Raw genomic sequence first — 23,511 nt, 5'->3', positions numbered from 1 at the left:
TGGACTAGAGTTTCTTCCATAGCCAGTTGTTGCCATTCTGGTGGAGTGTGTCGAATTGATAATGAACAACTGAATTAACTAAGAGACTTACCACAGCAACCTTCTGTACATAATGATCCGGCAACCTCGGAACATCGCCTTTGCTAAGGCTGTCCTCAAAACTGGCGTTGACCATTGGTTCATTCAGGTCGAGCTGGAGTTTCTCCCATAGCCAGTTGTGGTCCTTGACAGGCGTCTACGATGGCTTCATAAGAAGCGTTGTTGCCATTCTGGTGGAGCGTGTCGAATTGATAATGAACAACTGAATTACTAAGAGACTTACCACAGCAACCCTCTGTACATAATGATCCGGCAACCTTGGCACATCGCCTTTGCTAAGGCTGTCCTCGAAACTGGCGTTGACCATTGGTTCATTCAGGTCGAGCTGGAGTTTCTCCCATAGCCAGTTGTGGTCCTTGAATAGGCTGTCTACGAATGCTTGGTAAGAGGCGTTGTTGCCATTCTGAAGGAGCGTGTCGATAAGGTAGCGGGTGCGGTCGACGCGGTTTGTCTGAAAATAAGTATGATGTCATGTCATCAAGTTATCGTATAGTAGGATTGCAAGTAAGGCGGGCCTTACTCGCCCGCCCGGCCGGGCCTTGTTCCAGGGGCTGTTTCAAAATTTTTGAATCTGTTTGAGGTCCGAACTAGTGACCCTGCGTTTTCCTGTACATTATCGTAATTTCAGAACTTGAATGCCATTACTTCCTTTTCTATATTAACACCTACCAAGTTGGAGAAGTTAGATCTAACGAATAAAAAAATTCTCACTAGATCCATCTTGGATCTACTGGTTGGATCTATCGAGAATGAAGGGGGGGGTGTTTGTGCTCGATGTCCTCGTTGGATATGGCGTTTTCCTCGTACAGCTTGGTTATAATGTAGGTGGCATCCAGATCCCGGACGATGTCGTGCTGGTGCGGCTATAGCAAGGAACGGCTTCTTTTGTCACCTTTGTTGAGTTATTATATCTCCCAATCACCATAAAAATACTTACCAACTGTGCTGTACGAGATAGTGTCCATCGCAGCGACTACATAGGTAATGTCAAGGTCTCTGATTAATTCTTCCTATGGCTCTTTTGGGAAGCCCGCGCCATTTAGAGACTATTCGGTGCAAATTCAAGTTCTTTATCTATTTTAACATTAAAACTAAGAGACTATGAGAAAACTGACCAAGTTGGATATGTGCTCGATGTCCTCGTTGGAGATGGCGTTCTCCTGGTACAGCTTGTCTATAATATAGGTGACGTCAAGGTCCCGGACGATGTCGTGCTGGTGCAGCTGCAGCAGGGAGCGGTTTCTTTTGTCCATGGTGTTAGAGGCATCTGGAACCAACAAATTGCCGTGTTATGTCAGTGGTATTTAACTCAAATGTTCAGACACGTTCGAGACTAATTTCTGTTCTCCAGTAGATGTAAAATGACTATTCGATTGGCCAATTTTCTACTCAATCCAAATTTCCTTCGTACCGATTTTATTTATTTATTTCTGCTTTTGCACAAAAGAAAAACTTGATGTAATAAAAGGAACCTAATAACATCAGGTTTTATGTACCACAGACAACCGTAGAGGAAAGCAGACTAAATTGTAGGCAGCGTGCAGATTACGTGCTGAAACTACAGATCGATCTGACGAATTGGGGACGAAGAAGTCTTTATCCTTATCTCATATACTCGTATCGAAAAACTTTTACTAGAAATAGAAAGTAACTAACGTTTTTTCGACTATGCCCTAGCAACCCTACTAAAAATTCAAAAAATCAAAATTCAAAAAAATATTCTGCAAGTAGGCCTCAAGGGCTCTTTTACAAGTCAGTACAACATTATAGTAACATCATATAGTGACATGAAAAATACATAACAATATTTATAAATACAACAGCAACAACAAAAAATAAATAATTACTACAATACAATAGAGATGTATAGTCCCTATGGTTAAAAATACATTAAATCTGGAGATGTAAAAGGTCCCCAATGTCAGAGTACTAATACTAGTTTCATTAAGAAATTCTGGTAGATAAATAGTGTTGTTAATTGTTAATCAAAGGATGAAATGAAAGGCCCCCATCCCTTTCGTACGAGCGCCAATAGTTCTAGTCGGAATAAGTGCCTTTGACCCGAGTTAACTCTACTTTAAATTTTGAATACGAGGAAGTAAAATATACAAAACATGACTAAGTATATATTACTCGTAAGTATACTTGTATTGTATTTTTGAGGGTACGTCCAATTAACAATATAGGTAAAAGGAACTTTATATATGGAATCGGGGCTTAAATATCATGGATTTTATACGAATCCATTGATAATCAAATTTTAATTACTAATAGAATCACTTTTAATCTGCCTCGCCACTTTCAGCGCAAGAGAAAAGAAAGATATAAATAACAACATCGAAACAATTACGCCATTTTATATTACGCGCTAAAAGCCGCGTTGCTTTAAATGCCACGTCATAAAGGGTAGTTAAGTTACGGCCTATACAGCAATTACACCATGTCATCTCCTGGACCAGAATACGAACTTTAGGTATGATTGAATGCAGCAATTGGCTTTGTATTGTTACCTTTGTCGGCGTGAATTAGGTGGCGCACTTTCCAGGTCTTTTGCCAATGAATCCGCGCTTTTGCGATCTAGTAAAATCCGCATTTTAGAGTGTTGATTTCTTTTTGGTTCGCGCATTCTTTAAGAAATAGCGATTTCAATGCGCTACTCCTGCTGTTTTTTACTTCATCGTCAGACAATGTTCTATACCAGGGGTTACAAACCGCGGCTCTTTGGAGGTACAATTGCGGCTCTTTAAGCCACACAAAATACAACAGTTGTGGCTCTTGGAGCTACAATTATTGGTAATTTTTCTGTTTGGCTCTTTCTAAAAAGTTTGACGACCCCTGTTCTATACTATACCCAAAGATACATTGAGTAAGATGCGTAAAATCTAAGATAATTTTGTGCTTCAAATTTGACAGATAACCGAGATGGCGCTGTACAGCTCCTTGTCAAAAGGCGCCAAAAGGCCCGGCGCTGATTGTCAGAAGTTGACGTTTGACAATTCAGTGACCGCAAAACATATGGCGCAGTACAGCGCCATCTGTCTTCGATGTCAAACTAAGGGGCACGTTTTTTTTCTTAGACTTTACCTCTCTATTACACTCAATTCTCTTTGCTATACCCTAGTCCAAGGGTCGGCAAACCGCGGCTCGCGAATCGTATGCGGCTCTTTTAATGTATGATTGCGGCTCTTCAAGAGACAAAAAAAAGCACATTTAAAGTTCTTAGACCACCGAAAACAACATTTGCGACTCTTTGAGATCCTAAAACTGGTAATTTCTTCTGCCCCAGTCCCATACTCTTTCCTGTGCAAGATATTGCAGCTAACTTTACAAAATGTGTATACAACTCACAACACCGATAGATCGAAATTTCAAAAGCCAACCACAAAAATAACTTTTTTTAATTCCCCGGCATTCATATGCGATTTAGTCATCTAAAACGTTATTTTATTACCAGCCGTAAATACCATAATTATAAGGTTTGCATTCAAGAGCCTACCTATTCCTGACATTGATTATGCATGTCTAGACTGTCAAGGTCATTATTAAATAATAATAACATTTTACATTGTCCATAAGATGCATCACTAACTAAAAACAGTTTGTCGTCAGAATAATATTGTTAACTAAATCCAAATTATTTTTTGTTACCTGACCAATTAGAATTATTGCATTATAATTATTAGCGTAACGACTTCATATCCAAAGAATAGAATAGTATAGGAAAATAAAAACGAATAGGTTTTTAGCAAAAAAAAAACACATTTGGTACAAGCGTTTATTGCTGACTGTACTTTTCTTTCCACATGTAACTAATAAGTACTCATTGAGACAATTCTAACAACCCCAAATCGGGAAGTGGGTCAAGTTTGGCTTCCTAGATTTGACCCACACTAACAAAATAAGAAACAGGGCAGGTTATCAACAGCCACCAGTCTGTATCGTAAATATACAGTAACTAATGAGCAGCTTTTATGTATGTAAGTGCTAAAACACTAATTGAAATGCACAAAACTGGTTCTTAGAAAAAAAAAATTCAAAACAAAAAAAACAAAACAAAAACTTGACAAAAGCTTAGTTTGCAATAAAACTTGGATTAAAAATCAATTTGCCACGATTTTTAGATCGGTAAATGAGAGTTTTATGGTAATTCTAAGTCCCAAAATGAAATAAATAAAAATACCACATGATTTTTCATCACAAACAAGCTCAAACTTGATTACATAAAAAACTGCTTCTAAGCAACGGTTATAAACTTACGGTTTCTGAAAGGCACACTAAGATCTCGATCACAAAAACAAACAAAATACACGAAACGATTCACTCTTACTCAAGGCCATAATCCAGACTTGATTTGCAATAAAATTATCTATCGAACTAAACTGAATCTGGCAATCACTTTTGGCAAGAATTATATAGTATTGTATATATGTATATATGTAGGTATATAATTATGTAAGTAGTGTGTATGTATATGTATTGTCTTACTGTTGTAGACTTAAATTTTAAGGGTATTTTAGTTTGCTATTTAGTTTTTTTGCACCTCCTAATTAGTTAATTTAAGTTTCAGTTCTCCACTACCTAAAGGTTGTCTGGAAGAGATCGCTCTGTAGCGATAAGGCCGCCTGTTGTTTACCTCTATCTTCATGTTTTTTATGTGTTTCCATGTACATTATTTTCAGAGGTTGTGCAATAAAGAGGATTTGTTGTTGTATTGAATCTGCTGTTTAAGTTTTAATAATAACAACAATTATTTACTTCTATTTAAATTCTTTTTCCTCAAAGACAATAGCGCGAGCTCCAGCAGCCGAGACTTCGATCGACGGCCGCGATCGTGGTGATTCATTAGTATGTACCGATACCGGTGCAACCCAATCAGCGGTCGGTCAAAAACTGTCGTTACTACTCCATGCGTTATCCCCCCACCACTTCATTCAAGTTCAGGGAAGATTGAGATTAGGTAGTAATTTAATTGCAACGCGGAAGAACGCGGAGCATTTTTGTAGCGTTGAAGAACGTTGACGTTTAACGTCAGCGAAATGCGAAATTTGAGACGGAGTAGGTATGGCACGGGTATATACGCATTAGAGATCCAACGAATAGTGGCTTGGCCGAATACCGAATATTCGGTAGGGCCATCGGCCGAATAGCCGAATAATCGGCAAGAAGTTTTACCTAAAATGAAGTAAATTCGAACGCGCGCGTGCATGCGCGTGCAAGTTGCAACTTATTACTCGCTGTAGGCAGTCATTGATAGAAATTGCGCTTATTCTGCACGACATTGCGGTGCGTTGGATTTCGTCGTGTGTGTAAAAAAATATTTTGTATTATTTTTCTCATCTTTTTGTATTACTATCTATGAATATAACGGTAGTCTGACTTGTAGTTTGTTACTTTTTATACCCCTCGTTTGCCGTTATCTACGTGTTAACGTAATATCGTAATACCGAATAATGGCCGAATATTCGTTGCATCTCTAGTACGCATACACTAAAGGTACAATGATTTGAAATCGAAATTTGTAAGTATTCGAAGATCAAAGTTTAGTTATTAGCATACCACTTATAAAGTACCCAGTCGCAACTTTATTTAATAGGTAATATCTTTTTTTTTTTGCGGTGTTAGCGGTTCTGGTTATACCGGCAATAGAAATGTCTATTATTTGTATTTTTTACTATCTAACCGATTCTAAGCTATTATGGTAGATGAGTTACACAGCTGATCAACAGACAAACAGAACGGGACAGAATGCACGTGGGAGTGGGCTTTGCCCACAGTAGGACACTACAGGCTCGCAATAATAATAATAACTTGAACCAAAAAGTATACCCTCTGGTTTTATGCAATAGGAAAATAAAAAATAGCTTTTTGTTTTATACACAACATTTCAACACTGAAATCCTTAATTCAAGATCACTCTGAAATCCTTAATTTGAGGCATCCCTCAACACGAAATGTCAACATTCATGTAAAGCCTAAGCCTAACCTAATCTTCTTGACGAAATATTAATTTTACATTTTATTCAGTTTGAATCTTTAGCCCAGACTATCAGACTATAAGTCGGTGAAACGTAAGCACCATAGCACCAAATTGAACCAATAGACTATAGTGAAATTTTAAGAAAAAGTATGGTTCGCCAATTAACCGTCTTTCATTGCAATATAAAGTATTACATTTCAGTTTCGTTCATTTCGGGCTTCAGCAGCAATACAAATTATAAACATACTCAACTTAAAGATACAACACAGAAAGCCAATAAAAGATGTCCACGAATACTATAAAGTATTAATATGTAAATAAAAAATAAAGGGTCCAAAGGGCAGCCCTTCGAACGTGTTCTTATTTAAAATTACCTTTGCAGAATAATTCACTTTTATCAAAATTATCAGAATCAAGTTCTATTGAAACACTGAATATTTTTATTACTTCAGTGGTTGAACACTACTATTAGGCTCTACGCTGCAATTGACAAACAGAATACTTCTTCACAAATTATTACACACTACCGATCACGATGGCATCCAAATTTAAACTACAAAATGATCACTCCAAAACTAGCATAAACACACAAAACTACAGAGAATACAAATTACGAGAGCAAACGCTGTATTTCAACAGTCAATTGTACGCAAAATGAGCCTCAAATGCCTCATTTTTCTTGCGACCTTGTTTTAGACGACGCCTACATACTAAAATACACTAATACAAAAATATTGTCTGTATTATAAGCTCTTTCCCAGTATATATCGCCCTCTAGACCAGTAATCATTGTAAGTAATTTTAGACCAGACGTACAGTGGTCCTACCGAGGCGATATGTTTGTTAATATATAATGACAATCAACGCATACACAATTCAAATGATTCGGCACTTCGGCAGATCATTGCCAAGGCCGCCTCGGATGCAGTGACGTAAGGACCTTGTCGTATTGAGTTGATGTGTTCATCGTGGCGCCATTTATAATGAGAGGTCAATAACCTGTTAACAGTGACAGAGTTGATAAGTGATAACATTTTCGTTCGTTCAGATTTGCCTTATCAAAACGGAAGTAGAAATACCAAATCTTGTGAGAATATAATACATAACATCAGCACCACAATAAAATATTTCTTTTTGCACATGTAAAATTTTATAGGTCGCTAGATAGAAGAGAGGATGAATGAAAGACGACAGACGCCTAACCCAGAACCCCGCACATTGTACGGTCGAGGAAATTGATTCTTTAGCAATTTGCGGTTCAAGTAAATATGGTTGTACGTATTACTTATGCTAAGAGCTGTAATGTAAAGTGAACCGTAAATTGCTAAAGAATCAATTTCCTCGACCGTACAAAGGAAGATGAATTGATAAATCGAAATGGCCCCTATCACTTTGGAAAGGAAAACGTTCTTCCAAAAAACTTGGAATAATTAGATCAAGGATGCTATAGAAAACGAAGACTAACATTGGGAGTTAATGACAGCGAAATATGTATGTCAGCGACGTTGCAATGGAAATTTGTAATCACTAATTGACTCTCTTTGAGGCAGACGTGATGACACGACTTGGGTAATTAAATCAAAGGATGAAGGAGTCGATCAAGATTGTGCGACGCCCTAAGTTTCTATTTTATATACTCGCAATTTGTTCAAACGTGGAGACGTCAGAGGCGGCAGCCAGTGACGTTTTAAACTATGCATTCCAATGTGCCGTGCCGTGACCCTATTATTGGTTACCAATACCAAACGAAAGAGGTGTTCTAGACATTTTTGAACACCTCATCTGCTTAAGTAACTATTGCGTCTGCTGACTGTAGGTATGTTATATTTGGTTTAGAAATGTTTATTTCCCTCTTCACAATCAAATCAAATTAAGGTCAATATGGGTAAGTGTGACATACTTTTGTAAAAGATAACTTTGAACGGATAAATCAAGATCATAAAGTTGGATTTCAAACACTGCCCTAAGGTACAATACGGTACGGTTCAACTGTAGCTGGAAACAATGTGTTTTATGTTATTTTGATGATTACTAGATGGTATTTAATGTCTTCAATGAAAGTAGCGTCAGAGTCACACTTCCCCAGCAAAATGAGGTAAGTGTAACTGCATTGTTAATGCATGCCAGAAAGCCCTTTTTAGGGTTCCGTAGCCAAATGGCAAAAACGGAACCCTTATTAGGGTTCCGTAGCCAAATGGCAAAAAACGGAACCCTTATAGATTCGTCATGTCCGTCTGTCTGTCCGATTCTGTCACAGCCACTTTTTTCCGAAACTATAAAAGCTATACTGTTCAAACTTGGTAAGTAGATGTATTCTATGAACCGCATTATGATGTTTACACAAAAATAGAAAAAAAACAATAAATTTTGGGGGTTCCCCATACTTAGAACTGAAACTCGAAAAATCTTTTTTCATCAAACCCATACGTGTGGGGTATCTATGGATAGGTCTTTAAAAATGATATTGAGGTTTTTAATATCATTTTTTCTAAACTGAATAGTTTGCGCGAGAGACACTTCCAAAGTGGTAAAAAGTGTGTCCCCCCCCCCGTAACTTATAAAATAACAGAATGAAAAATCTAACAAAAATATATGATATACATTGCTATGCAAACTTCCACCGAAAATTGGTTCGAACGAGATCTAGTAAGTAGTTTTTTTTTAATACGTCATAAAAATTAAAAAAAAAATTTTTTTTCATCAAACCCATACGTGTGGGATATCTAAGGATAGGTCTTCAAAAATGATATTTAGGTTTCTAATATCATTTTTTTCTAAACTGAATAGTTTGCGCGAGAGACACTTCCAAAGTGAAAAAAAGTGTGTCCCCCCCCCCCTGTAACTTCTAAAATAACGGAATGAAAAATCTAAAAAAAAATATATGATATACATTACCATGCAAACTTCCAACGAAAATTGGTTTGAACCAGATCTAGTAAGTAGTTTTTTTAATACGTCATAAATGGTACGGAACCCTTCATGGGCGAGTCCGACTCGCACTTGGCCGCTTTTTAATTTTAAAACGTAATAACCATGATAATAAACGATCATAATTCATTAATTTGTATCTATATAATATACATAGTTAGTTATTATCATTTATGATAAAATAAAATCCGGGGTAACTGTGGCATGTGTTCCTGGCTGGGGTGGAAAACCGTTTTTTAATATATATTTTTTTTATTTAATTAATTTGTGTAAATATTTTAATTATTTGTTGTTTGTAATATGGATAAATAAATAAAAGTTTTTTTATGCATTTTTAAGAAAGTTCTTTTTTTTAATACCACGTCGGTGGCAAACAAGGATACGGCCCGCCTGATGGTAAGCAGTCACCGAAGCCTATGAACGCCTGCTACTCCAGAGGTGTTACATGCACGTTGCCGACCCTTTAAAAACCTGTACACTCTTTTTTTTGAAGAACCCCATACTGTATACCCTCGGGAAAACCTCTGCAGGGAGCTCATTCCACAGCCTCTCTTTTATTAAAGATTTTATTATTGAACAAAACCTAACGATTTTTAGCAAGATTTTACTGTTTTACATTATATCATTAATAATATAACAAATAATTGTTTACGATCCCTGATACCGGGCAAGTGTATCATACAGTCACACTTGCCTCAAGTGAAATAGACACACGTTTCGCAATCACTCACTATTTAGGTTACATTTTTAAATGCATGTACAACTCTTATTTTTAATCATTTTAGAGGAATAATAAGAATAACTTGAAAAAAAAAGCATATTTGATACTAAGGTCCGACCGAGATCTCGGTCTCGGTCTCGGTCTCGGCATTCTTGGCCAAAAATCAAGCCGAGATCTCGGTCTCGGCAGGAACCGAGCTATGAGCATATGAACTAAGCAATGAGCTAGCCATTGTTGAATTTGAATTTATCGCGCACGAGCGTCCGTTTCTAATCCACCCGTTGGTTGCATCGCCCGGTTGGTGTGACTTTTTTGATGATTGTGATTGGTTTCGTACCTACATTTTAGGCCAATTACTTATCAAATACTGGAATCGGACAGGCGCGGTTGCAAGTAATGACTTGTTCATTTGGTTCTCTTCGTTTTGAGGTTGTTGTTATTGCGGAAGAGTTAATAAATGAGTGTATATTGTATATATTGTTATCGAGATGTAACTTAAATTAACTTGATATGAGTGGAAGATGACACTGGATATTTTGATACTTAATATATTTGCGTTTACGGGAAAAAGCATAGCAGTAGGTGAGTACAATACGATACCGGTGGCGGATTACTGTTGTGGAAAATTAGACATAATTTCGTGTGAACTTTGCGGATGCTATTCAATACAATTTTGACGAAACTCGCGGTGTGGTTGTTGGGTCATATGTTGGTTTTCTTTTGATGTGGCTTATGTGGCCAGCGAACAACTTTTTAGTAAGGCTGGCCAGTTTAACGACGAGCGTCGTCACAGTTTAACGGACCGTAACGCTGAAATATTATCTTTTTTGGGTTATAATATAGAACTGTTTCATTTTAATCATTGTTATTGTACCTCTTTTTGTGCACATTCGTACTGAAAAACCCGGCCAAGTGCGTGTCGGGCCACGCATAATGGAAGGTTCCCTACCTTCATGCAATACAAAAAGCCGTACAAGAAAAAGAGCGTATGTTGGTGGCACTTACGTCGCGTCGTTTTAATCAGAAGATCAGATGATTAAGCTTTTATTACTTAATTTTTTCCGATTTGTTGCTCTCCCGGTCACACTATTTTTGGCTTTCAGAGTAATTATTTCCAAAATATTTAATCAAAAAAAGTTTTTAGCAATGTTGTTATTTTTAAAGACCTATCTAATGATGTGCCACATGTTACTTTTATTTGAAATTTTACTTTTAGTTACATGTATGGAGTGCCCCCTTGATTTTTTTTTCTAAAGTACTAATTAGCGATTCACATAATACACCTACTTTCCAAATTCGTAATAAAATATATCGTATAGTTTTCGAGTAAAATGACATACGGACAAACAAACAGAGGTGACAAAACTATAAGGGTTTCGTTTTTACGGAAGCTCAAAAATACTATTGAATAGCGCTAAGAATTGATTATGATAACTTTTTTCTGATAAATCGTCGAATTTCGACTATTGAAACATTTTTAGTGCAAAATTCGTGTTTTTTCTTCTTTTTTATAAATTCTCGGTCTCGGTCTCGGTCTCGGCCGGGAATGCCATTGAATCTCGGTCTCGGTCTCGTTCTCGGCCGAAACCCAAAAAGCGTTCTCGGTCGGACCTTATTTGATACTCCTATTCAGAATTAACGGATTTGACGAATTTTCTTAGATTTTTATAGATCGAAGTGCATCGTGTGAACTGCAACTTGTATTTAAAAAAATACAGATTTCAAAATGACGATAGTCTCACAATTTGCTTCACAACGACACATGTACGACTTAATTTGAATTGATCGTTTATTTGCTCATGACAACTGATCATACCAGTATCAAAATTTAAAATAGTTTACGCAACATGAAGGCCAGTTACACTTACCCCGTAGCTACACTTATCCGTATTGACCATTCCTCCTATTTTAGCGCTTTCTCTGTTGCATTCCAAAGATCCCAATATACCATACCATACCCTTTTTTTTCGATAAATATAACCAACATTATCATTAAACCCGCACTGATATTCTTTTATTGCAGTTTAAATCATCCTCGACGTTACAATTCAAAACAAATTAAGTACGTAACAACTAATTATAATGACCTAAATATTTCTTTGCACCAGGAGATCTGGCGCGCAGCCAAGTTTTACGAAAACAAACGTAGAAAAACATAAACACGCATTATTGTAGACAAACAACACTTGATTCTGAATTTATTTAGTTACTATCAAACTAACTATCGTATTTATAAAACCTAATTCGCACCGGTTTCGATTTCGCTATCTAACGGCAAACAAATGCGTTGAATCTTTATTTTTCGTGGGAAAAACCGGAATCGGGCGGGAGAGTCATCAAGAGAATCACTATAATGTTGACGTAGGTATTTGTTTTCTGTGGCCCCTGGACTCCAATAGCTCTATTTATAGATTTTAGTATGTTTTACTCATCTCTGCCGGAGCCTTTGTCTAAGTTGTCACACTAAACATACTAAATTGTAACCCCCATTGCACTCCCCCGTAAGGGATTCCCTGGGTAAAACAAAACATATCATCCTATGTCCTTTTCCAGGTTATAAACTAAATGTGCCAAAATTGGCCTGGGTTGTCTACTCAAGTGATCTGAGTAGATATCACGGCTGAATCATTCTACACATGTAGGTTCAACTCATCATCATCATTTCAGCCTATGGTCGGCATGTGCTGAGTATAGGCCTCTCTTCGTGTAAGCTCTCTCACTTTTTTTTATATACTACGTCGGTGGCAAACAAGCATACGGCCCGCCTGATGGTAAGCAGTCTCCGTAGCCTATGTACGCCTGCAACTTCAGATGAGTTACATGCGCGTTGCCGAACCTAAACCCCTCCCCCCTCGTTGAGCTCTGGCAACCTTACTCACCGGCAGGAACACAACACTATGATTAGGGTCTAGTGTTATTTGGCTGCGGTTTTCTGTAAGTACTTCCCCAGTTGGGCTCTGCTCTACATCTGGATCACTTACTCCAGTCCTGAGCTAGTCTCCAGAAGTGCCCCGCGATCTGCCGAATGTCGAGCACCCAACGAGCTCACGGACACCAGGTGCTCCTTTCATCGGAAAGCGACCACCAATCCGTCTTCATTGTGGACCAAAGTCCACTCTACCTGGCAAAATGACCAGGCCAACACAACTCCCATTTGAGTTTTGTTATGACGTCGCCCACGTAAGTAAAGTCCACGTGTAGTCTACACTGGTTGTTATAAATAAATAAATATTATAGGAACTATGCCATTCCCCACAGTAAGCTCAAGAAGGCTTGTGGGTATTCAGACAACGATATAATAATATAATATACAAATACTAAATACATGGAAAACATCCATGACTCAGGAACAAATATCAGGACTAAATACTCGTATTATATAACGTTTTATAACATTGTGTGACGGGGCCAACATAATATAACACTATCAGTACTCTCATTGTGTCCCTGTCACATGATGTTATATAACTGCCAGTGTGGGAGCACCATTAGTCAAGTCTAAGTTTTCAATTTAGGTCACAAGATGGCAGACCCTTCAAGCACGGGTGCCTATAACCAAAGATAGACCGAACGCTTGTCAAACACCGTAAATAGTACCAGAAAAGTCAACAAATCATTATCTGTCTCTGTCACTATGTCACGGTCACTTTATCAGTGGCGACCGACTAGGCAAATGGTGCCGCCACCTGACCACTGGAGCGTATTTACTTAAGAGGAATTCCTAGTTGCGATTTTTCCATACAAACGCTCTCGACTGATTCCTCCCTGGATTTTTAACCTAGAGCAGTGATTTTTTCAAATAAGATCAATATCATCAATATCTGTGCCGCTATGTTTTGCTTTTTTGGATTATTTTATTTTGAAGAAAGATACAGCGCCTCGAAAATCGCAAAAACGGCTAAATTGAATTGGCTGTAAAAAAAGGCACAGTATACAAATATGACAAAAAATATCCAAAAAAGCAAAACATAGCGGCATAGATTATTTCTTCCTCTTGCAATTTCCAAAATTTCATAATGATTAGTTGCGTTTTGGAGGAGGAAACAGTCGAGAGCGAAACCTCGATTTTTGAGTTTTTTGCGAGTGAATTTCGGTCCGAGCTGCAGTTGTCCTTATCGCACGAATTGGAGGCGGAGACAGTTTCTAAATATACGTACACAGAAGGAATAGTGATGGGCATAACATCCTTATTAGGGATTGCAGAACCGGTACTGTTTTAAAGAACCGGGATTTCCCGGTACTTTCGGAACTGGTCTAATTATTTCATTATTTTAAATAAAACGACAGCATTTTGCGATTTGACCACCTTTCGTATTATAATTTAATAATCACATTTTCTTTTATTACGTAGTAGGCAATTTTTTTTAGAAATATAGTATTTTACATTGCTCACACTTGTGCGTCACAAGTAAAAGATAACTACTTTGATGTTTGCCACTAGATAGCAAATTTAATGAAATTACATTGACGAGGGGATTTATATATAAGTATCGCAGTCGTATTGTATAATCCGCCGTATTACATTACGGCTAGCCGATATCAAAATAAGGGCCATTTTGAAATGCGGCGGTTCAACGATTAAGGTATGTTGGGTAAATACCGGATGCGGGTGAAGAACGTAGGACATTCATTTCCCCCTAATTTGGCTTTATTTTTTAATGTTGACAACATTGTGTAAGACGCCATTTCATTGCGCCTCGACTGTCAGTGTCCCCGCGTCGCTCAGGGAGTCGGGCTTGTGCTGTGATGGCGCGCGCAGCCACGCATCACAATACCACGCCACCGCCGCGTGATCTGTCCCGAGCTCCCCATCGCGCCGCATGCCGGCCGCCGAGCGACTGAGAGTCGCTGCCCCCGCCCGCGCCCCGCGAGCCGCGCACTATAAAAGCCAGCGCGGTCGCCTAGATAGCAGGCAGTCGCTCTCACCGCCTTCTGCTGTGAGGACCGCTGCTCTCCCGGTACGAGCCGGCGTGTTTTCAGACGCGTTATGGCTCCCGGTCCCTAGCCACCCTACCCTTCCTGATTCCCGTAGGCCAGTTGAGCCGGCGTGTTTACAGACGCGTTAAGGCACCTGGAGTACGTACCCTTCCTGACCCCGTAGCCCAGTCGAGCCGGCGCGTTTTCAGACGCGTGAAGGCACCTGGAGTACGTACCCCTTCCCGATTCCTTATCCCGGTTGTGCCGGCGTGTTTACAGACGCGTGAGGGCACCCGGGGTATCCACCCCTATACTATCTCGCTCCCGTCAAAACCGCCCCTTCACTCTTAGGGGATACCGATCCCAAAACTCGCGAGTAGCTTAGGGTCCGCGCCGTCCTGTAATCCTGTTGCTATAAATTAGAATCATCCCCCGCGTCGTACCTAGCCTAGGACATCTAGATTTAAGAAACCTTTATTTTATAATAAACCGGCATAAAAGCCCGCCGATTTGTGTTACAGCATTAACTTTGGTTTCTTTGTCTCACCCTGCACCCTCTCTCTCCTCTGAGCTAACTAGGAAACCCTTGCTCCCGTCTGGAACAAGGGAGTTGTATGAGGCCACGCCCGCCCCGGCGAACGTGACCCCATCACAGTGCTATGTGCAATCACAGAGAGCAAGGTAAATTTCGCGAATTCTTCCTTCTATCCGATCTTCGCTCTGTAATTTATTTTGCGTATTGTGATGAAACTGTGTTTGTTTTTGTAATTGTGTTAACAGACCTAGCACTGCTGTAGACCGATATCCGATCTTGACCCTTCCAGGTAAAGATCGGACCAGAAACAATCAGATCTTTACCTATTTAAAAAACAGCAGTGATTATCAAACTTTAAATTTTCTTCAATTTACCTACTAACCTTAATTATCACATTTATTGTTTTCTTGATCACACTTTCGTACCATTATTTTTATCCAGTACCACTACCAGCGCGACGGTTACTGACAATGTAATTTTTTTAATTTCCGCAACCCAAAGGTTGCCTTTTAGCGATAAGACCGCATGTTGTTTACCTGTGCTTATGTGTATGTTTTCTTTTGTATTGTTTTCATTTATTGAGGTGTGCAATAAAGAGTATTTATATTGTATAGGGATGATGATACATGTTGAAATTTATAACAAAATCGAGTAAAATAGATAGCAAATAAGCAATTTTTCGCAATAAAGTACCTACACATACGGATGCATATGTAGATGTGCACGCATACATACATTGCTAGTTTCGGATACAAAATAGAGATAGGGCTTCGAAATTAGTTTCCTTAAAATGCTTCAAGAGGGCTCTCTTTTCCTATATATTTAATTATTTACTTTACTCTTTACATACGATCCTTACATTTTATCAAAAAAAAAAGATTGTATATCAACTATATATTGCAAAATTAAACCAACAAAATCGCAATTTTAATTATTTTCCATACTTCAAGATGGGCTCTCAGTGACCTTGACCTTTTTAAAGAACTACTTAGTCTTTTTGATTTCTAAGTTTGATTCTTATTTTTTTGGCGACCTTCATTAAAAATGACTGGGCACGATTATTTTTTATTTTGATTTTTGTCCCTCCTACTTAAGTACTTAATATCTTCCAGTACATTCCATTTAATAAACAATACATTTACACTTTCCCTAAACCTGTACAGTTCACGAAATCTTAAATTGTCAAAACTTCGCAACGTATCTATTATTTTAGTGGTTTTTTTCTATTACTTCGGGTAAACCGTACAATAAGTAGTTTCTTAGCACATTGTTTACTTATCAAATTGCCTTATGACATAGGTATCAAAGTTTGAGAGCCACAATTTTACCAAATTTTGTATCAGGGTTAAGATCGGATACAAAAGGGTAGACACCGGACCTATTTCTTTGTGATACCTTATTCTCTTTCCATTAGAAGCAACTTTTTTTCACCATCCAATGTTCTCCCTTGATGGCAAAACACTCGTTACCCTAAAAAAAAGTATGTCTCATCTTTACACAGGTACAAAGCTAAAACCGTTCTATATTGAAGATTACCAAAATTCAGACCGAATCTACGGTTATTATTTAACGATTCGCTACGTACTTCAAGAATCTTTCACGTGTTGAGATCTCGAAAAAACATTTTTTCACGAGTTCTCTCAATTGGTCCCAAAATTGTCCGGCATTATCCCAACATACTTTACCCAGATTGTCATTGCGATACGTTCTTCAATAAGGCGGCCCAAGTTTAGCCCCATCGTACTACAAGTTAAATAGATTGTAGTTTAACCATAGGTATATTTATACCTACTTACAAAATTTCACAACACACCATGATCACTCCCAACTTACTGATACGGATAGGTACAGTCAAGTGTAAAAATATGGGTGTACACATCTTACTCAAAAATATGTCACATAGCATCTCATTCCAGTGTAATAAGAGCGTAGTACCATATTTATGAGACGATTCTTTCGATACATATTTTTGCACTTGACTGTACAACGACAACCGAAGCTGAGACATCATTATTTTTTGCAGTTTTTACCTATATGGTAATTAATATCAATCAATCATTTATTATTTCGTCATCATAGGTGTAAAATACATTTAGTACAGGTGATAGGGTGTTTGGTATTAGGGTGTAATAGATACAGTATAATATAAAAATGAAAAACAATATTACGTGGTAACAACAAAAACAACTTGCGTCGGGCAGCGCAGAATAAATTCCGTCTGGCTCGCGGGCGATGTCGACGGAACGGCGCGCAATGAGCGAGCGCACGAGTCTCGCGTCTGTGTGCGCGCACTCACACTTATATAGCTCCGGCTCCCGCCCACCGCAGCGCGACAGAAACATAGCTTCAAAAATTCGAGATTTGAAAAGTTGCTCAGCTAGGAATTGCTCTTAAACTGGTCAAGAACATGTCTGGCTACACGTGAAATACCTACTGATTCTGGAAAAAACTAATGACTAATGACGGTTGTTTTATTCCATTTGTCTTCTCTTTTAAATTAAAGTAAATATGCAGCTTTTATTACAATTAGTTGTTAGCACAGAGAATTTATTGTAATAGAGAAGTAAAGTTAAAAAAAAAAACCCTGTGTTTGAAAAACAGATGGCGCTGTACTGCGTCATGTTTTGCGGACACTGAATTGTCAATCGTCAACCTTTGACAATCAGAGCGCAAAATGTATGGAACTGTACAGCGCCATCTCGTTTACCTGCCAAATTCGAAGCACGACATTATCTTAGATTTTAAACATCTTACGCAATCAATGTATCTTTGGTTGATAGTCATGCATGATACTGCTCTATGAATCTATGATATACTTATTCCTTTATGATGTAAGGTTGCCTGGAAGAGATCGCTTTTTTGCGAGTAGACCGCCTGTTGTTTACGTCTTCTTAATGCGCTGTATTATTTGTATTGTTTCTGAGGTGTGCAATAAAGAGTATTTGTATTGCATTGTATTGTATTGTATTGTATATTAGTACCTGCTTTGCAGACAAGCATTTCTAACGAGTAAGGAAGGCAACTGCAATCTCTGATCTCTGTCTCTTTCGTTCTTGCCTTATTTGAGAGAGACAGACGAAGGTACTCGATTTTCGAAATACCGGCGACCATTTCCCAGGTAGAACAACTATCAAACTTAGTTTTGATTATTTATTAAAGTTCTAATATCAAATACAACGTCGGCTAATGTGCCATGTCCTGCCACTGAAATTGACAACTGACAACTTTAACCCTATAAGTTTAGGATTCTTTATTGTTTTTGTCTCCAGAGAATCTGCCATCCAGTAGCGTTAGCCTCTATGGACTCTAAAGAAGGTACAGTGCCATTAGATAGATCGAACACACCTCTATTGTCAAGGCATTAGGGAAAGTGTTCAGATAACCCTTGGAGTGGTATTATGTCATTTAAATTTCAAATTGTATTATTTGAAATAAAATCAAAATTCCAATAACTCAAAAACGACATATGCCACTTGAAGAGAATATTTTTGAGCACTTCAGCCGCTCCGATATATCTGATGGCGACCGTACAAGGTAGACCATCAGCCACACTGTTAACTCTCCATTGGTGGACCTTATTACAAAAGGCATAAGGTCCGCCGATGGGCAGTTAAGAGTGTTGCTGTTTGTACATGTAAGCTAATAAAATTAATTTGCATTTTTTTTTAAATTTTATCTGTATGTAAATACCTATCTTTAATAACAGTACCTACATCAACCTCCTGGTCCTTCTAGGATTTGACGACCGGTTTGGCCTAGTGGGTAGTGATAGTGACCCTGCCTACGAAGCTGATGGTCCCGGGTTCAAATCCTGGTTCTAAGAGCATTTGTTCGTGTGATGAGCATGGATATTTGTTCCTGAGTCATGGGTGTTTTCTATGTATTTAAGTATTTGTTACTATTTATATATATCGTTGTCTAAGTACCCTCAACACAAGCCTTATTGAGCTAACTGTGGGACTTAAGTCAATTTGTGTAATAATGTCCTATAATATTTATTTATTATCATTATATAACGGAGTAATAGGTACACATATAATAATTAGGTATAATATAAATACAAATAATACGATTAGAATTGGTATAATTAATCACTCAAGGAAACTCGTGTTTATTAATTGAAAGCGAGTACTATTACTAATTGTTTATCGTTTGTTTATAAACAACCACTAGGGTCATCTACATGCGTCGCCAAGGGGAGGGGGCCGCCCGGAGGAAAAAATGTATAACTAAATGTATGCCCCTCCCCTTGGCCATATGAACTACCCCCCCCCCCCCCTATCCTAGCCCTTTAGTAGCTATGTAGCTGGTGACGCCCTCGGTCAACTACAATTTTGCATGTCATCAATATAATTTCTAGAAACTTATTCAGTGTTGTGTATTTTATCATGCGAGATATGGTACAGACAGAATTTGCTAATCTGGTCAGGTATTCAAAATAATCTATGTACTCATGTAGACACTCTTGTTTTTGTTGATAACAGTAGCAGTACTAATAATTCCGCTACTCGATGCTAGATGTCGACTACGAAGATAATACTCGTTTTAGTACCAAAACTGATGTATGGAGTGAGCACTCTATGTTACTCATTTCTCTATGATACAGACAGACCTATAATAAGGTCAGACTTAATGGGCCGAAAAAAACGTTACCACTATAGGCACTATACAGGAGGATGGTAAAACCTAGTGAATGCCATCAGCAACCATAGAGTTGCAGTTTTTACAATGCATTAGTATTTCACAGACACTTATATAGTGGCAAATAGGGGCAATCCAGCTGAAATGGCGGAAAAGATAATAAAAAAAAACTATTTCGCGTTAGACCCGTCCTAATCACAGAATATGTGTACAAAAGAGTTCAAGGGATACTGGGTGTACAGTCGCCATCAGATACATGAGAGCGGCCAAGGTGCTCACAAATATCTGAACACGCCTCTATTGTCAAAGCGTTAGAGTCCGCGTTCGAATATTTTTGGCAACCTCGGCCGCTCCGATATATCTGATAGCGACTGTTAGGGTCGGTTGCACAAAACCGTCTGTCACCGTTAATGTGTTCGCTAAAATTTATTAGATGGGAAGTTCCATAGTTCACTACTGAGTGACGTTGGCCAGTTCTTCAACTGTGGCTGGTGCAACTGGTACTTAGACAGTAAATTTAAGACAAGACGTCACCAGGGCATTACCGATGCTGAATTTAATTTTATAATAATATAATATAACACTAATAGATGATGGAAGGTGAAGCAAGCGTGTCCAAGCATGGGGGCCTAGTTCTCAAAGACCAGTACACGGACCTCCAAACAGATGGGCGGATTGTTAAAAAGAATACAGGCCAACTCTAAAGGAGAGAAACATTATCTTATGAATAAGTGAAGCTTAAAATAAATAAATAAAATTCCCAGCATTAGGTACAGACTCAAAGAAGTTACAGAAGAAAATGAAGAGACAACTACAACACTAACTTTAACACATTTACTACCAAGAACCCACCAGGTGAATTCTTTTTTTACTGGAAATGAGGCACTTCCTTCGCACTACAAGTTTTATAATCACTAATTTTTCTTTACTCGTAACTTGCTGTTCTGTTCTCTTAATTTCCTCAGTGTTATCTAAGAATCAATTATGTCCATTGTCTATTAACAAACAAAGTTGATTTTTTAAGGCAGGTCTAAACTGAGTCAAACAGCCTCAACAAGAAGTCATTATCATTAGCAAAATGATTAAAGAGACTAATGAGAGTTAGATAATCAATATAATCATACACAACATGATTATGTATTGTAACTTTGTTTTCCTTCACTCACCATTAGCTTAAACTTTATTACAAGATTATTAATGATACTGATTTAAACGATTTTTACACATTATTAATACATAGAAACAGGACTTAATCATGTATGAGGTTAAAAAAATCAATCCATGGGCACCTGTTGGAAGGTCAAAGGCAATGAGTAATGCGAGTATGTAAAATAAATAATAATTAAATGTTTGGGGACAATCTACACAGATCTATTTACCTAGCCTCAAACTAAGCAAAGCTTGTAGACTCTGTTCAGAAAGAGAAGAGCTGTGGATTGTATTGGGCTCCATAGATTCCATGTCTCTTCTCTTTTTGCACAGACTATACTATGGGTACTAGGCGACATATATACGTATGTATATAAATAAATACATTATATAGATAGAAAACATCCATAGGAACAAATATCTGTGTTCATCACAGAAATAAATGCCTTAACCGGGACCCGGACCCGGGTACGTCCTTAAACTACGTCCATAAGAGAGGTATGGGCATTGTGAATGTCATCTCGCTTTGTGTGGTAGGGCACAGCCAGTGGATGTCATTCCAGATCTAGAGCAGAGCCCAACTGGGGAAGTACCTCCACCTCACAGAACAGCAGCCAAATAACACTAGACCCTACTCATAGTGTTGTGTTCCTGCCGGTGAGTAAGGTTGCCAGAGCTCAACGAGGGGTGGGAGGGGGTTAGGGTCGGCAACGCGCATGTAACTCCTCCGGAGTTGCAGGCATACATAGGCTACGGAGACTGCTTACCATCAGGCGGGTCGTATGCTTGTTTGCCACCGACGTAGTATAAAAAAAAAAAAAAACGACTGGTACCATAGGCAGGGTCACTACGCCCTAGGCCCCACCGGTAAAATGATTTATTCTTAATTTGTTATAAGGCCTGATGATGGGTTGTCAATATATGGTGCTATTTGCCCAAGCGCCTAGGGCGGCCGAGACTACAAATCCACCACTGCTCTTTGGGACAAATTTGTGATCAGGGTAATTTTGGAAATCGCTAATATCTACAAAACTATAGTCAGACCAAGATAAGTCTGCAATGATTATGATAGCACACACAGTGCAAGTGTTATTTATACATCATGTCATAGAAGTTTGACATCCAAAATAACATTGACACTACAAATAAGATTGTCAGATATTTTTGAAGCCTTTGTTGTGTAACATATTATTGCAGGTGACTGTATAATCAAAATTTGCTTAACATGTAAACAAGGCAAATCAATAAGATTTAATGTTTGGGTAGTACCTAGTTTCAGATAAATATATAAAACAGATATGATTGGAATTGACATTAGCCATAATATGGTCAGAACTATAACTTGAACAACAAATAAGGCCTTAAACTGATATGTGACTCATATTTCCTAGTTTTGGGCTCCAAAAGAGGTCTAATCTCTATCTAGCAGCAATATATACTTGACTTATATGATTTATTTTCTGTTATAAACAAAGAAAAATTGTTAAATATTGTTTTTTTTGTTTAATATGTGTTAAACAGTGTTTATTAACTGATATAAAATAGGGGTAAATATAATATAATGTTTTTAGGATGTGCAGATTCTAAGTTTCCTATTCGTTATAGAACCAATTATTTTTACCAACGTATTTTATTTACGAAATAAATTGGCTAATAAGTAAATATAGTAGTATAAATTTGAATCCAATACATTTCCTGAAATTCCTTTGTTACAATCAATTATAACCTGGCTAAACAATTTTCTAAGTTGTTATCATGTAACAGTAATATTATCTTTATAAAGAACTTCCTATTTCATTTGCGTTTTAGCACAACTCGAATAATAATTGCGATGTACAAATTATTAGAGCAAAACTTCATAGGGATGCAAAACATAGAGTAATTAGACTGAAATGCATCTTTTTACACACAAATGTTTTGCAGTCATGATCTTACATAAATGGGAAATTACTTAACGAATACACATTCATTATGTGATTTGTTTAGTGGTAAGTCCTTGTTGTAACCGTTTCACAAAGTTTCAAATAAACAACAAAAAACTTACCCCGCGATGGCAACCGCAATCCAGTATTTGTTTATTTAGCTTGCAAATACATCACAACAAACGTTCCTGTAATCATGTAACGAAAAAACTTAATTCCGCACTAAAAAAACTTAATAACCCAAACAAACAACTGTATTATTCGATGCATTCGTGGGTAATGCACATTTGTATTGTATCATATTGTATGCATCTTTTTCTTTTTCTAATGCACTTTGTTGTTTTCTTCGCGATCTGTCAAGAAAGTCTATCGATGCTATTCGTGTTTAAACAAAAAGTCTGATTTATGATTGGTTCTAATTCAGTTTAAATTCTTAAATTCTTGATCTGAATATGGCCTTACCTTGTGTGAATGGTAGTTATTTTGCCATGTATAAATTTGATTCCGTTATCAATTCTTTAAAAATGACAAAATGTAGAAAATTGTATTTATTTTTACTTTTTTATTTATAATTATGTGTGTAATTTACTACAAAATCTTCGAAAAAAGCTAATTTAACTGA

At 37.7% G+C, this 23,511-nt stretch overlaps 1 protein-coding gene across 1 annotated transcript in view; it reads right to left on the bottom strand.

Moving 5' to 3' along the window:
- The window catches only part of LOC133522490 (uncharacterized), a 52,818-nt gene extending 29,586 nt beyond the window's left edge, over positions 1-23,232 (bottom strand). Inside the window, exons 1-3 of the mRNA XM_061857841.1 lie at positions 23,012-23,232; positions 1,215-1,366; positions 323-550 (exon numbers count right to left, since the gene is read on the bottom strand). Coding sequence (XP_061713825.1) covers positions 323-550; positions 1,215-1,352 — 366 coding nt within the window. The 5' untranslated portion in view covers positions 1,353-1,366; positions 23,012-23,232. The remainder of the gene's footprint in view (positions 1-322; positions 551-1,214; positions 1,367-23,011) is intronic.
- Between the last annotated feature and the right edge of the window lie 279 nt (positions 23,233-23,511).

Source organism: Cydia pomonella, chromosome 11, assembly GCF_033807575.1.
Source record: "Cydia pomonella isolate Wapato2018A chromosome 11, ilCydPomo1, whole genome shotgun sequence".
Classification (NCBI taxonomy): domain Eukaryota; kingdom Metazoa; phylum Arthropoda; class Insecta; order Lepidoptera; family Tortricidae; genus Cydia; species Cydia pomonella.
Note: the sequence above shows the minus strand (reverse complement) of the source record. Positions and strands in the feature narration are given on the sequence as shown.